General features: G+C 42.4%; 1 protein-coding gene across 4 annotated transcripts in view; it reads right to left on the bottom strand.

Annotated features, from left to right (window-relative positions):
• The window catches only part of sbno2b (strawberry notch homolog 2b), a 184,904-nt gene extending 159,442 nt beyond the window's left edge, over window positions 1-25,462 (bottom strand). Inside the window, exons 1-3 of one of the 4 annotated variants that reach the window (XM_070859729.1) lie at window positions 25,329-25,462; window positions 24,548-24,833; window positions 3,711-3,937 (exon numbers count right to left, since the gene is read on the bottom strand). In XM_070859729.1, coding sequence (XP_070715830.1) covers window positions 3,711-3,827 — 117 coding nt within the window. In that variant the 5' untranslated portion in view covers window positions 3,828-3,937; window positions 24,548-24,833; window positions 25,329-25,462. Of the gene's footprint in view, window positions 1-3,710; window positions 3,938-4,779; window positions 4,998-24,547; window positions 24,834-25,328 lie in introns of all 4 variants that reach the window. The other 3 variants (XM_070859727.1, XM_070859728.1, XM_070859726.1) reach the window with 3 other exon arrangements.
• Window positions 25,463-27,437: the final 1,975 nt, after the last annotated feature.

Below are 27,437 nucleotides of genomic sequence, written 5' to 3'. Positions count from 1 at the left end.
AATATATCCAATGAACTGGCAACAGCTCTCTGCGGTAGGGAATTCAACAGGTTAACAACTCGGAGTGAAGATGTTTCTCCCATCTCAGTCCTAAATGTCTTACCCCTTATCCTTAGACTATGTCCCCTTGTTCTGGACTTCCCAAACATTGGGAACATTCTTCCTGCATCTAACCTGTCCAGTTCAGTCAGAATTTAATATGTTTCTATGAGATCCCCTCTCATCCTTCTAAACTCCAGTGAATACAGGCCCAGTCGATCCAGTCTCTCCTCATATGCCAGTCCTGCCATCCCGGGAATCAGTCTGGTGAACCTTCGCTGCACTCCCTCAATAGCAGGAATGTCCTTCCTCAGATTAGGAGACCAAAACTGAACACAATATTCCAGGTGAGGCCTCACTAAGGTCCTGTACAACTGCAATAAGACCTCCCTGCTCCAATACTCAAATCCCCTAGCTATGAAGGCCAACATACCATTTGCCTTCTTCACCGCCTACTGTACCTGCAAGACAACTTTCAATGACAGATGTACCATGACACCCAGGTCTCGTTGCATCTCCCCTTTTCCTAATCTGCCACCATTCAGATAATATTCTGCCTTCCTGTTTTTGCCAACAAAGTGGATAACCTCACATTATACTGCAGCTGCCATGCGTTTGCCCACTCACCTAACCTGTCCAAGTCAACCTGCAGCCTCTTAGTGTCCTCCTCACAGCTCACATCGCCACCCAGCTTAGTGTCATCTGCAAACTTGGAGATATTACACTCAATTCCTTCATCTAAATCATTAATGTATATTGTAAATAGCTGGAGTCCCAGCACTGAGCCCTGCGGCACCCCACTAGTCACTGCCTGCCATTGAAAAGGACTCTCTGCTTCCTGTCCGCCAACCAGTTCTCTATCCACATCAGTACATTACCCCCAATACCACGTGCTTTGATTTTGCACACTAATCTCTTGTGTGGGACCTTGTCAAAAGCCTTTTGAAAGTCCAAATACACCACATCCACTGGTTCTTCCTTGTCCACTCTGCTAGTTACATCCTCAAAAAATTCCACAAGATTTGTCAAGTATGATTTCCCTTTCATAAATGCATGCTGACTTGGACCGATCCAGTCACTGCTTTCCAAATGCGCTGCTATTTCATCTTTAATAATTGATTCCAACATTTTCCTTACTACTGATGTCAGGCTAACCGGTCTATAATTACCCACCTTCTCTCTCCCTCCCTTCTTAAAAAGCGGTGTTACATTAGCTACCCTCCATAGGAACTGATCGAGTCGATAGACTGTTGGAAAATGATCACCAATGCATCCACTATTTCTAGGGCTACTTCCTCAAGTACTCTGGGATGCAGACTATCAGGCCTTCAATCCCATCAATTTCCCTAACACAATTTCCCGTCTAATAAGGATTTCCTTCGGTTCCTCCTCCTCACTAGACCCTCGGCCCCTTAGTATTTCCGGAAGGTTATTTGTGTCTTCCTTCGTGAAGACAGAACCAAAGTATTTGTTTAACTGGTCCGCCATTTAAAACCCTCATCAATGCCTTGGCTTTCTCCAGACTTGACTATTTCAATGCTCTCCTGACCAGTTTCCCAAATTCCATCCACGATAAACTGGAGTGCATCCAAAACTATGCTGTCCGTATCCTAACTCACGCCAAGTCGTGTTCACTGGTCTATGTGGGAGCACAGTTCCGCATTTCTGAACTCTTACTTCAGCACGCGATCTGAAGTTTGGATTAAAAAACAGGAAGATTGGAAGTTTGGATTGAAAGAGACTGTTAGACAATGTGGTGCCTTTCAGCCATTGAAATGAGTAACTGGTCATTGTCTGGATGTTAAATATTTGAGTACCTTGGAACTAAACAATGTTAGATATGAGTACCTTGCTATGGTGGGAAGAATAGTAATTCATGACTAAATGATGTTAAGATTTGATGACATCTGTATGTTAATTATTTGTATGTATCGATACTATCTATGCATGCCAATCACCTGGTTTGTGTACAGTAATTCACATCGTCTGTATGTTAATTATTTGAATGTACCATTTGTTACTATGCGAGGAAACGATCTGGTAACTCAGTTAGCAGTTCAGAATAGTAATTCAGAAAGCAGTTAGCCTTGATTTCAGGACAATTCTACATCATCTGCATTTTATTGTCTAAATGTACCATGCAAAGAAATAAGAGTTCAAAGGCTTTTTCAGTATAAAGATAAGAGTATGACATTAGATAACACACACTGGAATCTCGGAAGGTGCGTCGTCACAAGCAGCCACGGAAATCGAAGCAAGCTGCCTTTGTGAAGTATCTCAGTAACTTTCATACTTGATTTGTTTAGTACGAGTGTTTAAATAAAAGACCCAATCCTGTCTTTACTACGTGTGTGTGTGTGTGTGTGTGTGTGTGTGTGTGCGTTTCGACATTTGAAGCAACGAAGCGAAAAGAGCAAGACAGCTGTTTACAACCGTCTACATTAGCTAACCGGTCCAACAACGCCTCAATTTTAAAATTCTCATCCTTATTTTCAAATCTCTCCATGGCCTCACCCCTCCGTTTCTAACCTCCTCCAGCCCTACAACCTTCAGAGATCTCTGCACTCCTCCAATTCTGGTCTCTAGCATCTCCAACTTCCTTCGCCCCATCATTGGCAGTTCTGTAATTCCTTCCCTAAGCAGTTCTCTCTCTCTCATCCCTCCTTTAAGACGCTCCTTAAAACCTACCTCATTGACTAAGCTTTTGGTCTCCTGTCCTAATATCTCATGTGGCGCAGTGTCAAATTTTGTTTGATATCACTTGTATAAGCACCATGGGACGTTTGACTACGGTGTAGGTGCCATATAAATGCAAGTTGCTGATTTGGGGCTGTGTCTATGTATACAGCTACAAGCAACCCTGCTCTGCTGTTAGTGCAGCAAGACCCCAGAATTTCTGGCCCATGAAGTATAAACTTTGTTTCACTAAAAATGTAATTTCCTTCTGCCTGACAATATATCATCATGCATTTACTTCCATCACAGATCATCATCACTTAGCCAGTGCTTTTAGTGCAAGGAGCTCAGGCAATTCTGAAACCACTAATTCAGAAGGAAATTCAAATCTCCATTACATATTATATTTGCATGTTTAAAACAATGATAAAACAGATTTCCAAGAAATGTAAAAAGCATGATCACAAACTTGAAACTCTGATTATTTGTACAATCCCAGTAAATTTAGTCCTGTGTTAATGTGAATAACTTACTTGCAATTTCCTTCTTATCCATTACTGAACAGCACAATACTGGCATATCCAGCTTATTTCACACATTGGCAGGCATCTTCAGGTACTGCCACAGAAGGCGAGGCTTGGCAATGCGGAGAATCAACCACATCTCCCTTCCACTCCACTTCTTGTGCCCAGTATCAGATGAACACTCAATATGTCTGTTCACTCACAGACTAGAGTAAAGCTCCTTCTACCTTGCCCGAATGTGCTTTAATCTTAATTTCTGAAAAATATCTCCTAATGTGACATTTCCATTTCTTTAAACCCACCATTCTCCAAGTGTAACTGTTAAAAGTGTAGATACTTTTTAATGTTGTAGATTTATGCCAACTGGAAACCAGGTCGAGACTGTCTGCACATCCTCCACTCTCCCTCACCCCACCCCATCCCATCCCTCCTCTCCAACAGAACCTCCCCAAAATATTAATGAACACTTACCTCTGTTCCACGAGAGCAGAACTGGGCTTGGATATTTGGCAGACCATACATTTCAGTGTCAGTTTGATGGTTCTGCTGGTAATTCTGCCCGTCCATGACACAATGTACTTTAAGCATTAGGCACTGTCCAGCTGCATTCTGCACAAGTTCAAAGTGTGTTCAGTACCAGAGGCAAAGAATAAAGGGTACAACAGATCTTATCTGTAATTGTCTTGGCACACCATGTCCTAAAAAGGGGGGAAATAAAAATAGACATGATTTTTCTTAAACTGAAGATTGTTTTGGTAATTTAGTTTCTGCTTGCAAAGTTCTTATTTCACAATTAAGATTTCTAAACTGCTTTCGATTCCTTTTACTCACCACAACTCAAAGATTGGCTCGGATTTTGTTATTCCTGACATTTTCCAATTGTTTCCATGTTGAGATTTTTTAATTACTCTCGTCTAAATGGAGTTCTGCAACTTTGTTTCACTGACAAATTTAGTTCCCAAAAAGCAGTAATAATTCTGAAAAATCTGAATGCAGTACTGCGCCACATTTTAACTGTTCATTTGCATAAAAGCTATATTTCTGTATGTAATACAAAGTACATTGCAATATTTTGTCAAGAACAGTTTTCATTTTTCCTTTTGAAAGTTCCATTTTTCTTATAAAAGCAATGATTAAAAACTACATGCCTTCCAAAAGTTAAACAATATGTGATTATTTTCATTACGTCACTATAACAGGACCAGAATGAAGATGTGTGGGTATGTTTTTTTTTGTCTTATCCACAAACCTTATTTTCAACTGTCATGACCTTTGCTCTTAGTTTAGTATCAACATTTATTATTCAGTTTTGCCATGTCAGCTTCCACCATCAGTTTGTGAATGAATCACTCAAAATGCTTCTTCAAAAAAAAATTATCTGCAGCAGGACTCCTGTTGATTCTGGGAAATTGTGCAAACTGCCTGCTCACAACTGGAATGTATAATTCCCAAAATGAAGTTTAAACAAAAAGTAAATATTTGACTAACATGATTACATATATCCATTGAATTTGTCTCTTAATAAACACAAAGTTTTTACCTAAAGATCTCAGCATCTGCATGGCTATGGGGAAAGAGCAGAGAATTGGGACTAATTGGATAGTTCTTCCAAAGAGCGAGCACAGACACAATGGATCGAATGGTTTCCTTCTGCGCTGGGTCTCAACAGTGGAGACACTTTTCAAATGCATCTGTGCATTGTGAGCAGGCAATTTGCACAATTTCCCAGTATCAACAGGAGTTGACGGGTGTGTCCTGCTGTGAGGAATTTCAAAGAAACAAGGCAGTGAATTCTCAAAACTTTTATTTCAGGCAAGTGAGTCACTTATATAAATGAATTAACAATTGTGCTTTTCAGTTCTGAACTACACAAAGATCACCTATGAGCAGCAGGACATGCAAACAGCAAACGCTGGGGTTTTGTTTTCTGTGTTGATGGTAAAGACAGAATGGATTTTTTAAAAATCAATTACTCTTTTGGTTGCATACATTTAGTTAAAACAGACACATTTTTGAGGCTTAAGTAATCTGTAATGTAACTTGGCAACTATATAAACAATTAGCATTTTTGTTCATGGAAATGTTATGTTTATTTAAAACTGTATTCATTGGAAAATTCACAAAAAGTGCATCAAATTTTCCACTTCTGACATGTCAATCAGGAAACTGGACCCCCCCCAGCAAGCAAATAATTTCCTATCAGGTCATTACAAGCAGAAAATTTATACATGAATGGTTTAATGATGGGAACTAGCTGAATGATGCAAGAGTACAAAAAAGGCAATGGACAGACAGATCTGCCGAGAAGACAGACGCACTGGGGGGTTTGGGAGCACAAATTGGGCCCAAGTTTCCACAAGAAAAAAACGGCGCCCTCCGAGCTGGGCGCTCGTTTTTCGCGCCTAAAAAAATCTTCGGTATTCTCCACCGACTTACAGGTCCTGTGGCACTCGGCGCAGCCGGCACGAGCTGTGGCGGGGGCGGAGCCAGGTCCCTGCGCTGAAAACAGTGCCGGGACCTCTGCACATGCGCGCTACAGTCGGCACACAAGTGCAGTAGCTCCAGGCGCCGAACTGTGTGGGAGGGGCCCGAAGCACGCAGCCCCTAGCCCTGGCCCAATGGCCTCACTGGGGCTGCGTGAATGAGGCTCCCCCCGCCGACCAGACACGACCCCCGCTCCCCCCCCCCCCCCCGACACCCGCTACCCCCCCCGCCCGAGACCCGCTCCCTCCACCCCGACACCCGCTCGCCCCGCCCCAACCCGACACCCGCTCCCCCGCCCCGACACCCACTCCCCCGCTCCTGTTCACCTCTCCCCCTCTCTCTCCCCCAGTGGCACGAACAGCTGCAGAATTCTCCCTGGCTGAAGCACTTTCACACAGGTAGGAAGATGGTTTATTTCATCTTTTCTTGGCTTATAAATGTTTATTCAGGTTGGATTTATTTGTATAATATTTGTAGAAGTATAAATAAGGATTTATTGTCGAATTTAATGAGTTCCCTTCCCCCCACCTCGTTCTGGGCGCCTAATTTGTAACCTGCGCCTGATTTTTTAATGTGTAGAACAGGTTTTTTCAGTTCTACAAAAATCTTCACGGACGCCATTCTACTTTAGTTTGGAGTACATTTTCACTGTGGAAACTTTCAAATCAGGCGTCAGTGGCCGGACACGCCCCCTTTTGAAGAAAAAAATTCTGTTCTAAACTAAAACTGTTCTATCTGACTAGAACTGCAGAAAAAAAGTGGAGAATTGCAATTTCTAAAATAGTCCGTTCTCCACCAGTTGCTCCTAAAAATCAGACGCGAATCATGTGGAAACTTGGGCCCAAAGGTTCAGCAGTCTAGGTCTCATTCTCCCACAAGGCTGTTTGGCCTTGCTCTTCAATACTTGCTGATTTCAGCAATCTCCAATATTGTCAGACTCAGAGGTTCCCTCAATCTTCTGAAGTTCCCTCAAGTCCTGCCCAGGACCCCTTTCACCTTCCAATCATAGATCCTTGGACCCCCTCTAATTGTTCACAAGTCCCTAGATTGCATTTGCAGTGCTCACTAATCCCTAAACTGTCCCAATTCGGGGGGCATTGGAGATTCCTCTCCAATGCCCCCCGAATCACAGGATCCTTCTCCCATCTATCCAAGCCCTGGCCCATAAGTCTCTCTTCCTGTTGTTTGGAACCTCAGGACCAATCTCACATGTAGCCCCATTCAAAATACTCCTAGATTTTAAAGAACTCATTCCAGTACTGCCAGACCCTAGATCCCCTCCCAGTGCTCAAATGCTGACAAGTCTGGTAATACCACTTGGCAAATTTAAGGTGGTTATGACTGCTGAAGAAATCTGGAAACAAAGATTCTATGTGCAACTTATTAGGAGAAAGATTTAAAACAGGCTGGAACAAATGAGACTTGTAAACTACACAATCTAATTGATGACTTAAGGCCATAGAATGAGTCCACAGTTTTAAAAAAAATACCAAGGGGAAATTGAGCTACAGATTATTTTTTAAATGCCTGAAGAATGTCAGAAACACAATATAGTTGCAGGAAGTAGCAGAGGGAGAACATGTTTACTTAAGTGCCTGTTTCTTTGTTCACGTGTTTTCTTCCCAAAAACTAGCCAAAGATACACCACTTTGTTTTTTGGAAGAGCCTATTTAGCTGGATGTTAAAAATGCTTCAGGATTATTCAACAAGGAGCAAGGAGCTCTGCTGGTGTCCTGGCCAACAATTTCTCCCTCAAACAATACCACTCCACAATAGATTATATGGTCATTCTCCATATTTTGTGCTTGTGGAATCTTGCTATGTGCAAATCAGCTGTTGCATCTATCCACATAATAGTGACTACATTGAAAATTCTTTGGGTCATCCTAAAATTTGATACGGTATTAGGTAAATGCAAATTCTCAGGTAATGGATAATGTGCTTTGTGTATGGATTATCTTCATTCCCATCACAACACTCTCATTTGCATTTAACAGTGCAGCATTTAGTAAAACAGCATGCGGCAATTTACTCAGATTTGATTGAATTACAGTGTACCGCAGGAGATGGAAAATGTGAAGAATCAGTATTCCCCTTGCTTTGTTATTTAATCTAGAAAACAATCACTGTGCTCAGTAAAAAAAAATTGAAACTGTACAAACCCATAATTTATTGGTGGCAAAGATCATGATTCAGTTAGACTTAGTGTAGTTATGGAAAAGGACAAAGATAGACAAGGAGTAAAAGTTCTCAACTGAGGAAAGGCCAATGAAACAATCTTAACTAGAATGGCAATGACTGTACTACAACTGGCCTTGGCAGCAGGGAGGTGAGAAATCAGTTGGGATTCCCATTCCTCACTATCCAAGTATGAAAGTGCCGTTGTTGGAGGAGGACAAGATCTGACCCAGCTGCGAGGCCTCCAAGTTTCAATAGTCTCACGTCTCATGATTTGCCACTTGGGTGAGGTACCAGAAGACTCAGTACCCATGGAAACCATACTCCAGATTTCCAAACAAGATGGTAGAAAATTGGAAAAGAAATCTATTTCAGCTCAATTCAGCAAACTTTATTTTATTATGCTTTGTGAATTTTGGGCACTTTGAAAGAGTCCAATTAATCTCAATAAAACGTGTATTATTAGGCTGCACTCATTTTTTCACGGGGCGTTAATTTTGTGCTCATCAAGGCAACACGTCAGTGCCACAAACTGGAATAGTTTTCCAATTTTATCATCCACTGTCAATCAGACCAAGGTCAGCACTGCTAGTTGCAAAATAAATCTTTCATTACTTTTCCCAAATACTGTGACCCAGCCCCAACATTCGAAGAATGTGTCTTACTAACCACTTCACACACCAGCCATCCTCCTCCACGAGGGAGATTGCCAATTGGTATTGAATTTGGGGCACTTTTGCATTGTGGACTCATGCCAATCGGAATTGTGGAATGAATTTCAATATTGATAAATGCGAAGTGGCGCATTTCGATAGGAATAATAATAATACTCTTTGGGAAATAAGAGTTCAAATGAGGTAGTGGAGAAAGGGATCTAGGGGTACAGATACACAAATTACAAAGTAAAGACCATAAAAAAAGCAATTTATTTCTAAAGGGATAGAATTGAAAAGCAGAGAAGTTATGTTAAACTGCTACAGAACTTTGGAATATTGAACAATTCTGGTCTCCATATTATAAAAAGGATATAGGAGGCACTGAAGGTGCAAAACAGATTTACATGAATGACACCAATACTGAGAGGTTATATTCATCAGGAACGATTGAACAGGTTGGGAATATGGTTCGGAGCGGACGGGGCATGCGCCAAAAACTGGGAAGAGCATAATTGCCAAAGTGAAACAAAAACTGGGATGGTGGAAGCTGCGCTCCCTCTCTATTGCAGGAAAGAACCTGGTCATTAGGAGTGAAGTGCTCTCAGTGTGGCCCATCTCACGCTCCTGTGCTGCGGCAGTCACCCGGGCCGTCTTCCACTTTGTCTGGAGGTCCAAAATGGACCGTGTCCGCAGAGACACGATGTACAAATCTCTGGACAGTGGAGGAAAGGATGTTCCGAACGTGGCCCTCATCCTGATGGCCACCTTTGTGTGCGGCTGCATGAAACTGTGTCAGACCCCCGGAACGCAAACACCAAGTGTCACTACATGCTGAAGTTCTACTTATCCCCGGTGTTGCGAAGGATGGGTCTGGCCACGCTGCCGCGAAATGCCACCAGTTGGACCATACCTATCCACCTGTCCTTCGTGGAAAAGTTTTTCAGAAAAAACCCCTTTGAGCATAAGGCCATAAAGCAGTGGTCGGCAGGCAAGGTCCTGGATGCCCTACGAAAGGAGAGGGTGGACCCTGTCGGGTGGTTCCCCGAGCAGACTGTCGAACTTGTTTGGCAGAACGTCTCATCGCCAGAGCTTTCACACAAGCACCAAGACGTAGCTTGATTGGCAGTGAGGAGCGCCCTACCCATCAAATCCTTCATGCACAGCCGGGGTTTGAGAGACACGACACTCTGCCCCGAGTTGATTGTGGTGCGGACAAGACTGACATCCATCTCCTGTAGGACTGCCCCTTTGCAAGGCAGGTCTGGAGGGAGATGCAGTGGTTGCTGTCGAGGTTCATCCCAAGCAGCTCCGTAACACAGGACTCTGTGCTCTACGGGCTGTTCCCAGGGACACACACCGAGACAGACATCATCTGCTGCTGGAGGGCCATCAACTCGGTGAAAGGCACACTTTGGTCTTGCCAAAACTTGCTGGTCTTCCAGAGCAAGGAGATGTCCGCGTCTGCGTGTTGCAGACTGGCACAATCCAAGATCCAGGAGTACATGCTGAGGGACGCACTAAAAATTGGTGCAGTCGCCGCAAAGGCACGGTGGGGAAGAGCCACAGTTTAAAGCCCTTCCGCCACAGTAAACCCAGGGGCTGGAATCAGAATAAAACTCACCACGGGCTGTACTTGTAAACTTTTTGTATACATAGAGCACCATGATCTGAAAACACCTATGTAGTGCCATGTATAATGCAAGTTCTGTTTAGTAATGTATGTTGCAAAGAAATATAACTGCACCCTCACCCAGTGTACCGTATAGTGCCACATGTAATATAATTTGATGACTATATTACAATGTATCCTGGATTGTACCTCGAAATGTAAAACAAGCAAATGTATTGAACGGAACTGCCGTCAGCATCCAAATTTATTGAACTGCTCTCCAATGTATTGTGCAAATTTTTATATGAATAAAGTATATTTTGAAATTTAAAAAAAGATTGAACAGGCTGGGGCTCTTTTCTCTTGGAGAGAAGACTGCGGGTGACCTGATAAAGCTCTTTAAGATTATGAAAGGATGTGTTAGGGTAGTTGTAGAGCAGATGTTTCCACTTGTGGGGAGACCAAAACTGGGAGCCATAAATTCAAGATAGGTCACTAGTAAATCCAATGGGGAATTCAGGAGAAACTTCTTTATTCAGAGTGGTTAGAATGTGGAACTCACTACCACAAGGAGTAGCTGAGTCAACTAGCATAGATGCATTTAAGGGGAAGCTAGATAAACACGAGGGAGAAAGGAATAGAAGGTTATGCTGATAGGGTTAAATGAAGAGGGGTGGGAGGAGGCTCGTGTGGAGTATAAACATGGAGCATCTGGGTTGAATGGCCCGTTTGTGCTATACATTCCATGCAATTCCATTTAAATGTGTAAAATTCAAGACATTGCTCATGGTGTGAATTGTATACCCAGTCCCAGATAGGTAGAAATGTTATGGCTTTGTAGACTTCCTGAAGATCTCTTGCTGGCTCCCTTGGTTTGCAGACCCCAGTTTGAACTTATGTTTTGCACAACTAGACTTCTTACTTGAAAACCAAACATCACTACACTGATTCCTGGGCGAGGCAATTGCCCGTGAGGAGAGATTGAATAGACTAGACCTATATTTGTAGAGTTTAGAAAAATGCAAAGTGATCGCATTGAAACATAACATTCTTAAGAGGCTTGACAAGGTAGGTGCTGGGAGAAAGTTTCCCCTGGCTAGGGAGTCCAGATCTAGGGGCCAGTCTCCGAATGAGGGGTCGACCATTTAGAATGGACATCAGGAGAAATTTCTTCACTAAAAGGGTTGTGAATCTTTTGAATTCTCTACCTCAGGGAGCTGTGGATGCTTAATCATTGAAAATATTCAAGACAGAGATCGATAGATTTTTGGATACTAATGCAATCAAGGGATATGGGGAAAGTGCGAGAAAGAGTCGAGGTAGATCATAAGAAATAGGAGCAGGAGTAGGTCATTTGGCCCCTCAAGCCTGCTCAGTCATGTATTGAATGGCGTGAAGTTCTTGCATGGACATCTTAGATACGGACTAAACTCGTCGTCACAAAAAGTTAGACTTGTCCATTCCAGTATATGTACCCTTTTAATGGCATTATAAATCAAAATTACTGCCAAAGAACCTCTCTGGCACTGAAAATTAACTTTTACGCGTGGACTCTCATTCCTTCAGCTCCGTTCGTTTGCCACTCAGCAAATTCCAGCCCACTTTTCTTTAGTCTTGCATTCTCAATTATTAAATTCAATATGCCAACATGATGTTGGAATATGCCTAGCTTTGAAGTGTTGGGAATCTGCTTTTACCATAAAACCATATTATACACAACAAATTTTAGCATAAGATTTGCATTTAACAGTAATTGATGTTTAGAATATCAAAAGTAAACTCTGCTTAATTGTTTTTTGGTACAAATGGCACATAAAAGCAATTCCCTTCCCCATTCTAAAATATTTAGTTAAGCTGCAGAAAGTACCAAATACAAAAATGCTTTGGTTAATGTATAAAGAAACATAGCCATCCTGGTAAAATGACTCCATCACTTTACCACCTCGAAACAAAACTGTCCAATGTCACCAACTGTGTACAATCTAGCAAAAAATGATGTAAAACATTAAACATGCCCTATGAAAAATGCCACTAATAGGTCACGACACCAGATACTGCAATGCCCGCAGTATTGGTCAGCCGACATGATAAACGCTCTAAGCTGAAATTCAAATCAGGTGAAAATTACTTTCATGCAGGACATTTTTTTTTTTTTATAACAAAAAAGGTGAAAACCCAAGATTTGCAGTTCAAGTATCAAGAAGATTGAGGAGCAATGAGAAGATGGGCAAAGGTAAATCAAAGAGTGATTAGGTGATGCCAGATGGTTTTAACAGCCTAAAGTTTATAGGAGGAAGATTGAGGGAGGCAAGAAATGTTGATGTATTGAGAGAATTGGGGGGGGGGGGGGGGAAAATGGAGGAAAATGAGAGTTGGAGAGAGAATTGATGCTCAAGGCGAGCCCGATACAATTTTCAGGTGCCCAGCGTCTGTAAATGGACAACGATCATAGGCAATCCCTCGAAATCGAGGAAAACTTGCTTCCACTCTAAACGGGAGTTCTCAGGTGGCTGTACAGTCCAATGTGGGAATTACAGTCTCTACCACAGGCAGGACAGACAGTGGTTGAAGGAAAGGGTGGGTGGGGAGCCTGGTTTACCGGACGCTCCTTCCACTGCCTGCACTTGTTTTCTGCATGCTCTTGGTGACGAGACTCGAGGTGCTCGGTGCCCTCCCGGATGCTCTTCATCCACTTTGGGCAGTCTTGTGCCAGTGGGGATGTTGCATTTTATCAAGGAGGCTTTGAAAGTATCCTTGAAACACTTCCTCTGCCCACCTGGGGTTCGCTTGCCGTGTCGGAGCTCCAAGTAGAGCGCTTGCTTTGGGAGTCTCGTGTCGGGCACGCGGACGAGGTGGCCCACCCAACGGAACTGGTTGAGTGTGGTCAATGCTTCAATGCTGGCCTGAGCGATTGGTGCGTCTATCCTCCGAGTTTGCAGAATCTTTGAGATGTCTGTTGTATATAGTCCACATCTCAGAGCCATATAGGAGGGCGGGTATCACTACTGTCCTGTAGTCCACAAGCTTGGTGCTAGATTGAAGGTCCTGGTCTTCAAACACTCTCTTCCGCAGGCAACCAAAGGCTTCGCTGGCACACTGATGGCGGTGTTGGACGTAGTCATCGATGTCTGCCCTTGCTGATAGTAGGCTCCTGAGGTATGGAAAATGGTCCACATTGTCCAAGGCCACGCCGTAGATTTTGATGATGGGGGGGGGGGGGGGGGGGGGGGGGTCAGGTTGGTGGTGGACTTGTGCCTTCGGGATGTTTAGTGCAAGACCCATGCTTTCGTGCGCCTCGGTGAAGGCGCTGACGATGGCTTGGAGTTTGGCCTCAGTGCGTGCATACACAAGCGTCGTCCGCGTACTATAGTTCACTGACAGAGGATGGGACGACCTTGGATCTAGCCTGGAGGCAGTGAACGTTGAACAGGTTCCCATTGGTTCTATAGTTTAGTTCCACTCCAGCAGTGGGGGGGGGGGGGGGGGGGGAAGCTTGTTGTGAGCGAGATGTAGCATTGTAGCAAGGAAGAGAGGGAAGAGCGTCGGTGCGATGACACAGCCCTGCTTGGCCCCGGTCTGGACATGGATTGGGTCGGTGGTGGATCCATTGGTCAGAATGAGAATGTGTAAAAGGGTTGCAAAAATGGTAGATGGATAGAGAAGGTGGCAAAAGGATGAGATAGGGAATCATGGGAAAATAGCTAAAGAAATGTCAAGATGCAGACAACTGCAGAATCAACAGGAAAAAAAGGGGTTACCAAGAGTTGAAGTTGAGGTTAGACACAGGTCATGAGAAAGCCCAAGGCAGCACAAAGAAAGAAAGCAATCCTAGATAGGAAGGGAAAAGTAAGAGCTTCTACTGATGAGGAAGGGAAACTAATTGGGTTCTTTACTGATAAGGGAAGACAGTGTAGCAAAGCTATAACTAACTTGATCTGACACCAGCCCTAATTGGGAGACTTTCTTGCCTGCCATTGGACGTACTCGGGGGGGGGGGGGGCGGGGAGGCAGAAAGGGATTGGATAGACCAAGTGCTAATCAAATGTGTTCTGTTTTGAAAATGTATATCTACTGTGCTTTTCACGCTGAAAAGGGCTTGTCCAGGGGAAGGTAAACAGTCTCTGATTGAGAGTGTGTCCCTTTGTCTTGACAAGTTCAGGCCGGAGAATCTTCAATAAAGGTCTTTTACAGAAAAGGCAGAGGTGTTTGTGTCAGTGTATTCGCTGAAACAGATTAAGGGAAAAAGAATCCGTATTAACAAGAATCACAGCTTGCATGTCATTGTGGAGCAGACGGAGGATGGTGACAAACTTTTCGGGGCAGCCGAAACGGAGGAAGACGCTCTATAGTCCCTCACGGCTGACGTGTCAAAAGCCTTCGAGAAGTCAAAGGCGGCCATGTACAAGGGTAGGTGCAGTTCCCTGCATTTCTCTTATAGTTGTAGCGCAGTGAAGATCATGTCCGTTGTACCCTTAATGGACGGAATCCATATTGCGACTCTGGGAGAAGCTCTTCAGCCACAGGGAGAAGGTAATGGAGGAGGATTCTTGCGATGACTTTCCCAGTGGCCGACGGCAGGGAGATTCCTCTGTAGTTACCGCAGTCTGACGCCCCCATTTTTGAAGATGGTCATGATTACAGCATCTCAGATCTCCTGGCATGCTTTCCTCCTTCCAGATAAAAAAAAGTGGTGTGTCCTTAATGAGTGCCTCTCTGTTCTTGGCCAGCAGTGGGGTGGGGCCTTGGGCCGTAGGTGGTCTTGACTGCGCTGAAGAATCTTTGCACGTCATGGCTGTCGGCCAGCTGTTGGATCTCCTGTGCTTTTTCCACCCACCATCTATTCTTTAGGTCACGGGTTCTTTGTTAGACTTCGGCCTTCAGCCACCTGCAGAGCTGTTTTGTGCTCCCGAATTGGGTTGCTGCTTTAAGTTCAGAAATTCTCCCTGGGCAATCAATACGCCTTCCTTAAGAGGCTACTTAAATATGCAATTGTATGACCTTGTTTACAACATTCAGGTTTAAATAGACAGAGTTATACCAGGCGTTGTGTGAGCTAAGCAGCAGTTCTTAAAGAGACTGCTGGTGACGGCCCAGAAAAAAGGCCAAACATTTATTTTCCTTCTGGCTCCACAAAAATACTCTGTCCCAGTTACTAAAAATCTCATCCAGTTTGTAGCCACTTAGAAGGATTTTTTTTTGATAAAATGTGCTCTGTTCTATACTGCCAAGCTCCAGAGATGCAGACTTCCATTTCACATGCTCCACAGAGCTACGATATCTGGGTTTCACACACTATATAAAAAGTACACTTCTGGACCAATGAAGTGCGACCAACTGATACAGGTCTTTCCTCTCAGCAGTAGTTAGAGTACAAGTTCAATATTTGTACTGGTTCTTCACTACTCGGAATTATCAAGTTATTCAGACCTTCATCCATTTAAATATAAAGACCAAATTAGTGTCAAATTTATGGGATCATATTGGGAATACTGGTATTACTCAAATTGTTGCATAGGCTAAATAATTTATCAAAAGTAGATACTAATGTTTTAACCATTTCAATTACTGGGTCCCAACATCAATAAAATACACCAAAATCACCATTTCATTTTACTTTTTTATATTCTTGAAAGGAAGCAAGAGAGAGCATCTGTATTATGTACAGATTTTTAAAAAAATACAATGCTGCAAATCTGGAATAAAAAACAGAATAGTGGAACAATGAATCAGGTCAGAAAACACCATGTGAAGGAAAGGTTAATAATTTAGGTGGGACTCTTCATCAGAACAGTCCTGATGGAGTTCCACCCAAATTATTAACCCACTTTTCTCATAGATGCTGTCTACCTGTTGTTGTATTTCCAACAGTTTTGGTTTTTTATCTATTACTGTATATGCTTTGGAACATATCTATGGGTGAAGTGACTTGGGAGACAAATGGAGGGCAAGAATTAGGATATCTATAATAGTTAAAAATCTTACATTATATGCACTTCCTGTCAACTTACTCTGCCAAGACTCAGCATGGATTTTTTTTAAGGCAGGTCCTTCTGACCAACTTCATTGAATTTCTCAAGTAGGTAACCAGGATGGTCGATGAGGGCAGCACATGATGATGCAGTGTATATTGATTTTAGCAAAGCTTTTGATAAGGTCCCACTGCTGAGACACCAGCGAGTTCACAAGTGACTGCAGGATTTGGATTCTGCTGTTATTCACATCCTAATGAACTGTGTTAATTCTGTTAGTTGCCGTTTGTTTCTGCTGATGTTAATAACCCTTCAACTAAGCTGGAATTTAGTATTTTGATATTTCAAATAACAGTGTCAATACAAGGGCCCAAGTTTCCACACGATAAAAAAACGGGCGCCCCTCCGAGCTGGGCGCCCGTTTTTCGCACATAAAAAAAAAATCGCGATTCTGGAGCGTTCTGCAGCTCCTTGTCTGCCTTGCGCGGCGCCCTGGGGGGCGAAGCCTACACTCGCGACGATTTTGTATGTGGGAGGGGACTGGTACTATTTAAATTAGTTTTTTTCCTGCCGGCAACACATGCTCAGTGTGAATAAAACATTGGCACTCGGCCATTTTTGTAGTTCTTTGTAGCTGTTTAATTTTTGAACTTTTTTTAAATAAAAGCACATTGCCATCAGCACATCAGCACTTGCAGCCTTCTCACTGTCTCCTCCCCCCTCCGCGGGAAAGAACGGGCGCCTTTCTCCCCCCCCCCCCCCCCCCCCGCGGGAAAGAACAGGCGCCTCCTACCCCCCCCGCGGGAAGAACGGGCGCCTCAGGCTGACTGCAGCATTCTCTGTGCCTGAAGCACTTTCACACAGGTAAGAAGATGGTTTATTTAATCTTTTCTTATAAATGTTTATTCAGGTTGGATTTATTTGTATAATATTTGTAGAAATATAAATAAGGATTTATTGTAGAATTTAATGACTTCCCTCCCCCCCCCCCACCTCATTCTGGATGCCTAATTTGTAACCTGTGCCTGATTTTTTAATGTGTAGAACAGGTTTTTTCAGTTCTACAAAAATCTTCACTTGCTCCATTCTAACTTAGTTTGGAGTACGTTTTCACTGTGGAAACTTTGAAATCAGTCGAACTGTTCTACCTGACTAGAACTGCAGAAAAAGAAATGTGGAGAATTGCGATTTCTAAGATAGTCCGTTCTCCACCAGTTGCTCCTAAAAATAAGGCACAAATCATGTGGAAACTTAGGCCCTTGATGTCTCCAAGATAAGAAGACTAATTGATGTCCTGTTACTGACTGCTTCATTTTTGATCACGGCAGAGGAACGGAGAGAGATTGGGGCCCAGGAGCATTATGATCAGGGCCCAGGAGAGGCGAGGGTTCGGGGGCAGCATGGGCCAGCCCACACTGCGATCTATGGATAGTAGGAGCATGTGTGCACACTAGGTCCGTGCAGCAGAGCTTGGTCTCCAGTTGTCATGGTTAACCCTTGCCACTGGATCAAGGCTTAGCTCGGTCAAGCCCATGTGGTGGCTGGTGTGCAATGGCCACCCCACATTAAAAGAATCCACACACAGGCATCTTCCACCCTTCAATCTGTAGTTCGGGACCTAGAATGTCAAGTCCCTCATTGAAACACCTGTGAACTCATCCCTTTGAGTTGAGGGATTGCCTAATACTAATACATGGCAGACTGGTCACAAAAGTAAAAGCCCATGGGATCCAGGGAAAAGTGGCAAGTTGGATCCAAAATTGGCTCAGAGGTAGGAAGCAAAGGGCAATGGTTGATGGTTCTTTTTGTGACTGGAAGGCTGTAACCAGCGGGGTTCCGCAGGGCTCAGTGCTGAGTCCCTTGCTTTTTGTGGTATATGTCAATGACTTGGGACTTGAATGTTGGGGGCATGATTAAGAAGTTTGCAGATGACACTAAAATAGGCTGTGTGGTTGATAATGAAGAAAGCTGTGGATTGCAGGAAGATATCAATGTACTGGTCAGATGGGAAGAACAATGGCAAATAGAATTCAATCCGGATAAATGTGAAGTAATGCATTTGGGGAGGTCCAACAAGGAAAGGGAATACACATTAAATGGTACCGCACTGAAAAGTGTAGAGGAACAAAGAGCCCTTGGGAGTGTAGATCCAAAAGATCCCTAAAGGTAGCAGGCCAGGTAGATAAGGTGGTTAAGAAGGCATATGGAATACTTGCCTATATTAGTCAAGGCATGGAATACAAGAGCAAGGAAGTTATGCTTGAACTGTATAAAACACTGGTTAAGCCGCAGCTGGAGTACTGTGTGCAGTTCTGGTCACCACATTACAGGAAAGATGTGATTGCACTGGAAAGGGTGTAGAGGAGATTTACAAGAATGTTGCCTGGACTGGAGAATGTTGGCTATGAGGAAAGATTGGAGATGCAGGGTCTGTTTTCTTTGGAAAGGAGGAGGCTAAGGGGAGACCTGATTGGTGTATAAAATTATGAGGCCTGGATAGGAAGGACCTTGGCAGAGGGGTCAACAACCAGGGGGCATTGATTTAAAGTAATTGGGGGGAGGTTTAGAGGAGAGACGAGGGGAAATTTCTTCACCCAGAGGGTAATGAGGGTCTAGAACTCACTGACTGAAAAGGGTGTTAGAGGCAGAAACCCTCCACATTTTAAAAATACATGGATGTGCCGGAACCTACAGGGCTACAGACCAAGCTGGAAAATGGAATTAGGCTGGATAGCTCTTGGTTGCCCAGCACGGACACGATGGGCCGAAATGGCCTCCTTCCATGCTGTAAATTTCTATGATTCTATGAAGATGCTATCCAATAAACCCAACCTTAATAAATAAATTTAATCAAAGTAGGTGTTTTCTTTATAGAAAAAAGCAAATGTTCACCACATTTTTAATTTACTTTAAAATCTAGCATGAAATCATATCCCTTTAAAAGTCAATTCTGCAATTTATGTTTTTCAATCATAATCAAAAAGAGAAATACATGCAAAAGGGGCAATCTATACACCAGATCTGATATATTCCAAGTTCTACAGTGTCAGCCACCATTTCATGTAATCTCACTTTGTTTTGATGACTGGGAGTGTCCTATTTCAAAAGGAAGAAGACTGAAACTTGTGTTTCCAGCAGAAACTTGTGTGTACCTAGGCCGATGACCCATGAAAATCATTTTGTTGCATTACTTGGACAATATTCAGTGATCAGTTTCTCCTGTTTTTTCTTCAAGATCAGTTTTAAATTGATTTTAAAAATTGAAGAAAGGTTCATTTTGATACATTCATTATACAGTATTCGAAATCCTTTGATCGTGCAGCAAGGTGAAACTACAAACACAAGATAAGTGATCGAAGAGTCAATATTACATCATTTGGAAACCAAGTCAAACATGAAAATTATTGGGACTGGACTTTCCAGATCGGTTTCTCCAGCAGTCACAATAGGAACAAAGGAGTAAGCCATTCAGTCCTTCAAGCCTTCTGCCATTCAGTTTGATTCTGGCTGATCTGTACCTCCATTTCTTAGCTTCCACACCATATTCCTTGATACCCATACCAAACAAAAATCTATTGATCTCAGTCTGAAAAGTTTAATTGATCCAGTATTCACAGCCTTTTGGGAGAGAAAGTTCCAGATTTCAGCTACCATGTGTGTGTAAAAGTGGTTCCCAATTTCATTCCTAAATGGCTGAGCTCTAATTTTAAGAGCAAGCCCACTTGTTCTGGATCTCCTCAAGAAATAGTTTTGCTGCATCGACCTTACTGAATCCCCATATCATTTCAAATACCTTGTCTGGATCACCCCTCTAAACTTAAGGGAATACAGCCAAGTTTATGCAATCTAACTGGCTTAATCTGTGCTGTATCCCTTCCAAGGTCAATATATCTTTCCAAAGGTTTGGTGTGCTAAACCGAACACAGTACTCCAGAGCTAAATGGTTACCAGGATCAGTGACTGCATATGGCAGGTGACTAACTATTTCTGCGAAGTTTCTTTCACACTTTTCCTGTTACCGCCCCTGGCTCAATTTTCTCCCTTCTTCTCAAGATACTGTACAATTTTTCACATTTATCAGCAACCTCCTGTACCTCCTCCAAATGACTAGCTTCATACATGGAAAATAGACAGCATGTGTCTGGAAGCTATTTCACCTTAAAGGGTGCCACAACATTCTTGTCTTTCCAACAGACACCACTGGATAAGTCAGGAACCAGATCCTCGTAAGCACAGCAACATCCTGGTCATCCCAGCTAAAAATTGATTTATGAAGCACACATTAAAAATTAAACCCGAAACTTCTGATCTGTTTGACTAAGTGTTACACCAGGCAATGTCTTTAGTCAAGGAAGTGGTACTCTATCTCCATTTCTTGAGACAAAAGTTATATTATCCAGATGTACAGATAAAAAAAATGGGACCTCATTAATGTCATGCATTAAACAATTACCTGATTATTCTGACTATTGGATATTGAATCACAGTAGTTGGCCAATTACGTCGTGACTCTCCAGTTAGCCAACATTTTAACAATAAGATTCCTGCAGAAAACATCACTTAAGAACTCTAGATCAATAACTGCACTAGTAAACTTTAAAAACAAATTTCCAAGCCAGGCACCAGTTAATCGTGCTAACATTCTTCAATATGGTCAGTAAATGTGTTGTCCATAACACTAAATGAACTTGGTTTCAAATTTGCCACAAATTATTTAATTTCTATTATGAGTAAAATGTAGTGTTATAAATTAATTTGGACGTTATGCTCATAAATGTTAAAGATCACAAAGTGCCACCATCAATATCACTATTTAGACCAGTTAAACCATTCAGATCTCCCTCAATAGCCCAGTGGGTAAAGGTGCAGCATCAAGCCAAAGGATGGTTCCAAATTCGATCTCTGTTGCTTCGAGTTAACTAATCTTATCTGATGGCCACTGGATGTTACAACCAGTCTTCATGGCCCCAGTGTTTTTTTAAAAAAAGCCATGGTTCCTGCTTCTGACCACTATGTGGTGGTGTGCATGTGTGGTTGCTGAAAGAGGACAGGATCAAGCTCAGCTGCAACGTTTCCCATGTCTGAGCAACCCGCCAACACTCACTATCAGCATCCACATAAATAGCAGCCACTATATATTCAAAAGGGAGTTAGATGTGGCCCTTACGGCTAAAGGGATCGGGGGTATGGAGAGACGGCAGGAGTGGGGTACTGAAGTTGCATGATCAGCCATGATCATATAGAATGGTGGTGCAAGCTCGAAGGGCCGAATGGCCTGTTCCTATTTTCTATGTTTCTATGATCCAATTGCCACTGTCGCTCAAAAATGCAGTTGATACTTAAACCTCAGAAGGACATTGATGGATGGAAGTCATGTTGGTTTTGTCTTAGACAGCTTTCCAAGCCTTTTGTTTTGTATCAGGAAGGCGGCGGAGATAACTACGCCATGATTTTGCTCTAAGTTCTTGTAAAATCCATCAAGTATGACACAAACCCAAGTTGGAACTTATACACTCTCTGTGAAGTACTATTTCAAGCACAACCAGATACAGAATAAAGCTCTCCTGACTCTGCCCGAATAATGTGTCACAGTCCCAAATTCAGAAGAGTACCTCCTATTGCACCAGTGTGATATTTTCTCCATTTCTTACACCAGGCAAGTGTTAGCTTGAAACTCTTGTCCGAGTAAAATTATGGGTCCAAGCCCCACTCCAGGTTCTGGAGCACACAATCAAGGCTGACGCTACAGAGCAGTACTAATGGAGTGCCATATTTCTAATGAAATGTTAAAGCATAGCCCTGTCTCCCTGCTTAGATGTATGTAACAGATCCAGAAGTGCAAGGAAGTGTCCTAGCCAATTTTCAGAAGAAATGTTTTCATTTGTTTGAATTATTACATAATGTAGTGCAATACACCAAAAAATATAATTGAGCTGACATCATACAAAATCAGTTTTTAATCTTCAACATAAGTAACTTCAATTGACCATTTCTATCTCCCTTATGCTTCTTAGTACACTGTACTACCTTTGTACAAATGTAATAAGCAGTTTCTACCCATGTTATGACAACTAGACTACTAAAATATCTACTAATGCGAATTTGCACGTAAACATTGATTTAAATATTCAATTAACAGCCTGAGCTCATAGCAAAAACAAAAACATACTAAAATGAGACATTTCTAACTTACACTATAGCTTTATGTGCTTTGAACACTATTAGATCACAATTTTATCAGGTTTTTTTTGTTCAAAAACCTAAGACGTAATCTTCCCTGATTTGTTTTAATAACATACCATCAGTCTAAATCAGCTACTTGTGACAGCAGGGTAGGTGAGATATTTCATCACCATGTCTTACATATTCTGCAGATTATGCAAATGTTATTGAATGTGTAAACAATAACTTTAAACCTCAAACATGCATCGTCTGTGCTAAAGAGACGACGTGAGAGAGGCCTAGGCAAAATTACCAAAGTAAAACTGGCTTTCAAGGAGGGAGGAAGGGTGGGGAACTACCTACAGAGAGCCTCTAAACCGCACATTATTTACAATAAACATATTAAATGGCTTTCAGAACTGCTTAGAGCTGCCACGGGTCAGAAATTCCTAGTTGGATTTTAATTTTGAATTGAAAACTTTATAGGTGAAAAAAAACAGAAAAACATTGACGTGGCATGACCTTGTTAATGAACTGGATGTTGACACTTTCAAGTACGCATAAAAATGACAATGTGCTAGATCAAGATAAAGAATACAACAATTGATACTGTAACTAAAGCAAAGATTAAAATAGTGTAAAATCATATTCTCTATTAGTTTCATGTTACCAGATCATGCTCACACTGTTTTTACTGTGCAATAAAGACATTTATAGAATCATAAATCTCTTACAGCACAGAAAGAGGCCATTCAGCCCATTGTGCCTGTGCTGGTTCTTTGAAAAAGCTACTCAATTAGTCCCACTCCCCTGCTCTTTTGCTATAGCCTTGCAAATGTTGGCATACTGAATATAGTTTAGTATAAGAAGAATTCTTGTTTTAAAATTAAGTTGAAGTCATCATGGTGACAAGGTCCAAAAGTACAAGTTTGTCTTGGGGAAGAGTGTTTGCATATATGTTTAAAAAAAATTCACACAAGTGCTTCAAGCAGGATTAAGACTTCAGCTCAGAATAAAAGATGCCAGCTGCAATTGGGCATTGTGGAAAATGATTAGGTCTGTTGCCTCAATATACGTTGCTGAATGTATTTAAAGAGTTGTTTCAATAAAAAGGAATATTTAATGAGAATAGTTTGATAAAAAGAAATATCACCATTAAATTTAGCAATAAGTTTTTTTTTTAAATAAGGTCCAAAAAAAATTACGCAACTTTATAAAATTAAGCTTACTTCTGCTGAGATTGTTTTTGCAATTAATATATTAACTTAAATGTGCATTGTTCTTTCCAATTACCAACTTGATTTTACTTAAATTTTTAAATCTAATACATTAGTAAAAATGTAAACTAACCCATTTGGAAGACAAGCTGATTTTTGTTTGCATACCCAGATTCAATTATTTAACAAAATCATATTAGGATTGAGCTCTTGATCAAATTATACAATGCTGCTGTGGGAATACATTATTGTTTTGAGCTTTGGGGTACTTCAGCACAGGAACAAAGAAATCTGGATTCTCCCCGGGGAAAGCAGGTCAATGGGAGGTGAGTGCAATTGCTATTTTCTGCTCTTGCACCAACTCAATCCTGGTACTCATCTTACTGGGAATTGCAGAAATCGTGGTAGAATAAGCACCTTCACAAGATTTCCCAACTTGGCAAGCTATCGAAGTCTGCAGTGTAGATCGTAGTGACTTAAAAGGCCTTGTGGTATTTCAATAAGGTCAGCTGGCACACTGGATCTGATTTGCTCAAGAACGTTATATGCCCAACACTAACAAGGCACAGCGTGCCAGATTTGTCCTCCACGGAGGGAGGCCCTCAAAATTATCTGGTCATGTCGCACACGAAGATGTTTCACAGGCAAAACACACAAAGTCGCAAAAGTTTATCTTTTATACGTTATGATTTCGCAGAATCGGTTCACTGAAGCACAATACAATAGTAACATAAACTTCCCAAATTAAACAGTGTCATCAATACTAGCAACTGATCTCGCCTAACAAATTACCCCACTGTGCTAACCAAACATTTAAATAGGGGAGAAAAAGACAAGGTTTCAAACTTCGCATAGAAAGACGCCGAGGATTTTTTTAAGCTCTGCCATGTTAGCCCAGAATCGCTCCCACCCAACATGATGTGGTGACGATAAGCGGAAATAAAAGTTGCAACATGATTAAAGAGCAATCTAAAGCGAATGAGGAGGGGGCACCCGTATATATCGTCTTTATTTTACGTTATCACACAATTACCTTATCGTTTGTCGACGTTTAATACTTAAAACAGCCGCTTTCTCTTCAATAAATCGTTAAGAAAGGAGCAAATGAACTTTGGCTTTTGTGGAATTGCATCCAGACACAGCTCGGCTTATAAAGGAGAGTAAAAAAACTCGACTTGGAGCAGCGGTGCTTTGCCGTTATATAAAATATAAAATGACTTTCTAATATTCAGAGCCCGACACGGTTTCCTCCGACTGTTTGTACCAATAATGTTTGCACAATAGAATCCTTGTCAGATCATCTCGATGAGATCACTTCCCTGTACGATTAACAAGAGTTGTTTTAACTTACAAATGTTTTAAATTCGTTGCTTCCAACATCACCTTCCTTGGGAGGGAGGCGGAGAAAATAAACTTTACAAAAGAAGAAAAAGAAAACTTTTTTTTTTAAAACCCCTTGTCTAAACTTTCAGCAAAACGTCAACGCGTCTCAGAACGTAGTTTCACAACAATTTAACCCCAGCAGCCGTCTCCCCCACAACACATGAAAACATTCCGAGTAATTCGACAGATTACCTTCATGCGGCTTTTTTTTTGGGGGGGGGGCGGGGGAGGGGGTAAAGCTGTAATTATAGACAAAGATTTTAGAGAGAGGGAGAAAGATTCGTGGGGAGGGAGAAGAGCGAGAGGCCTACACAGCCTGCCGCTAGAGTTACGGGGCTGTCTCGACACCGCCCGCTCGCTCCACCGCCGCTGGCCTTTTTCTTGTGTTTCTTGAAATTTAAAAAAAAAACCCAAAGGCGGACGGAACCGACCTGTGTGTGGGTGAGACGAGTTGAACGCCGTGGGTTTTAATCCATAAAGTGCCAGTTGTTGTTGTGTTGTGTGTTGTGTCGGCGGCGCTCGCGCTCCCCGCCCCGCTCTCACTGCACTTCCTGTTCCGCCGCCATTTCTCCCCTCGCACGCGCCGCTTCCTCTATTTGACGTCAGGCTTGGAATCAGCGGACGAGCCTCCGTACTGATGGAACTGTGAGTGTGCTGCTCGTCATCATCCACACCTTTCCTGCTGGGGGAGCTGTGAGTGAGTCGGTGTCCATCATCATCATCATCAACATCATAGGCAGTCCCTCGGAAGCGAGGAAGACTTGCTTCCACTCTTAACATGGGTTCTTAGGTGGCTGAACAGTCCAATAGGAGAACCACAGTCCCTCTCACAGGTGGGACAGACAGTCGTTGAGGGAAAGGGTGGGTGGGACTGGTTTGCAGCAGGCTCTTTCCGCTGCCTGCCCGCGCTTGATTTCTGCACGCTCTCACCGATGAGGCTCAAGGTGCTCAGTGCCCTCCTGGATGTACTTCCTCCACTTAGGGCGGTCTTGGTGTCCACCAGTACGCTCGCAGCCTTCCGCGAGAGGTGGGCACCGGAGGGACTGGAGCGCATCATCACCCCCGACAACCAAATTTTAATTTGATTTTAACTTTGCAGTAAAATGTTAATTTGTCGGTTTTAGTGCCCCCCCTTTAATCAGGGGCCACTTGATTTATAGGTTCTACCAAAATAGTTGTGAGTGTGTGTTGCTCGTCATATGTCAGGGGGATGGGAACCAATGCAGGGAGACAGAGGGAAACAAAAAGGAGACAAAAACAAAAAACAGAAAAGAGATGAGTAAAAATGGAGGGCAGAGAAACCAAAGGCAAGAAACAAAAAGGGCCACTGAATATAAAAGGGCTGCAGGAGGGGTAAAAACTAAAAATCATGGTTTAAAAACGAGGATGAAAACACTCTACCTAAATGCACGCAGCATTCGAAATAAAGTAAATGAGTTGACGGCACAAATCATTACAAATGGGTATGATTTGGTGGCCATTACAGAAACATGGTTGCAAGGTGGCCAAGACTGTGAATTAAACATACAGGGGTATCTGACGATTCAGAAAGATAGGCAAGAAGGGAAAGGAGGTGGGGTAGCTCTGTTAATAAAGGATGATATCAGGGCAGTTGTGAGGGATGATATTGGCTCCAATGAACAAAATGTTGAATCATTGTGGGTGGAGATTAGAGATAGTAAGGGGAAAAAGTCACTGGTCGGCGTAGTTTATAGGCCCCCAAATAATAACTTCACGGTGGGGCGGGCAATAATCAAGGGAATAATGGAGGCATGTGAAAAAGGAACGACAGTAGTCATGGGGGATTTTAACCTACATATCGATTGGTCAAATCAAATCGCAGGGGGTAGCCTGGAGGAGGAATTCATAGAATGCATACCGGATTGTTTCTTAGAACAGTATGTTACAGAACCTACAAGGGAGCAAGCCAGCTTGGATCTGGTCCTGTGTAATGAGACAGGAAAAATAAACGATCTCCTCGTAAAAGATCCTCTCGGAATGAGTGATCACAATATGGTTGAATTTGTAATACAGATTGAGGATGAGGAAGTTGTATCAGAAACGAGGGTACTATGCTTAAACAAAGGGGACTACAGTGGGATGAAGGCAGAGTTGGCTAAAGTAGACTGGAAACAAGGACTAAACGGTGGCACAATTGAGGAACAGTGGAGGACTTTTAAGGAGCTCTTTCATAGTGCGCAAAAAAAATATATTCCAGTGAAAAAGAAGGGCGGCAAGAGAAGTGATAACCAGCCGTGGATAACCAAGGAAATAAAGGAGAGTATCAAATTAAAAACCAATGCGTATAAGGTGGCCAAGGTTAGTGGGAAACTAGAAGATTGGGAAAATTTTAAACGACAGCAAAGAATGACTAAGAAAGCAATAAAGAAAGGAAAGATAGATTACGAAAGTAAACTGGCGCAAAACATAAAAACAGATAGTAAAAGCTTTTACCGATATATAAAACGGAAGAGAGTGACTAAAGTAAATGTTGGTCCCTTAGAAGATGAGAAGGGAGATTTAATAATGGGAAATGTGGA

This window comes from Pristiophorus japonicus, chromosome 18, assembly GCF_044704955.1.
Source record: "Pristiophorus japonicus isolate sPriJap1 chromosome 18, sPriJap1.hap1, whole genome shotgun sequence".
NCBI lineage: Eukaryota > Metazoa > Chordata > Chondrichthyes > Pristiophoridae > Pristiophorus > Pristiophorus japonicus.
The sequence above is the reverse complement of the archived record's forward strand: the minus strand, read 5'-3'. Positions and strand labels throughout refer to the sequence as shown.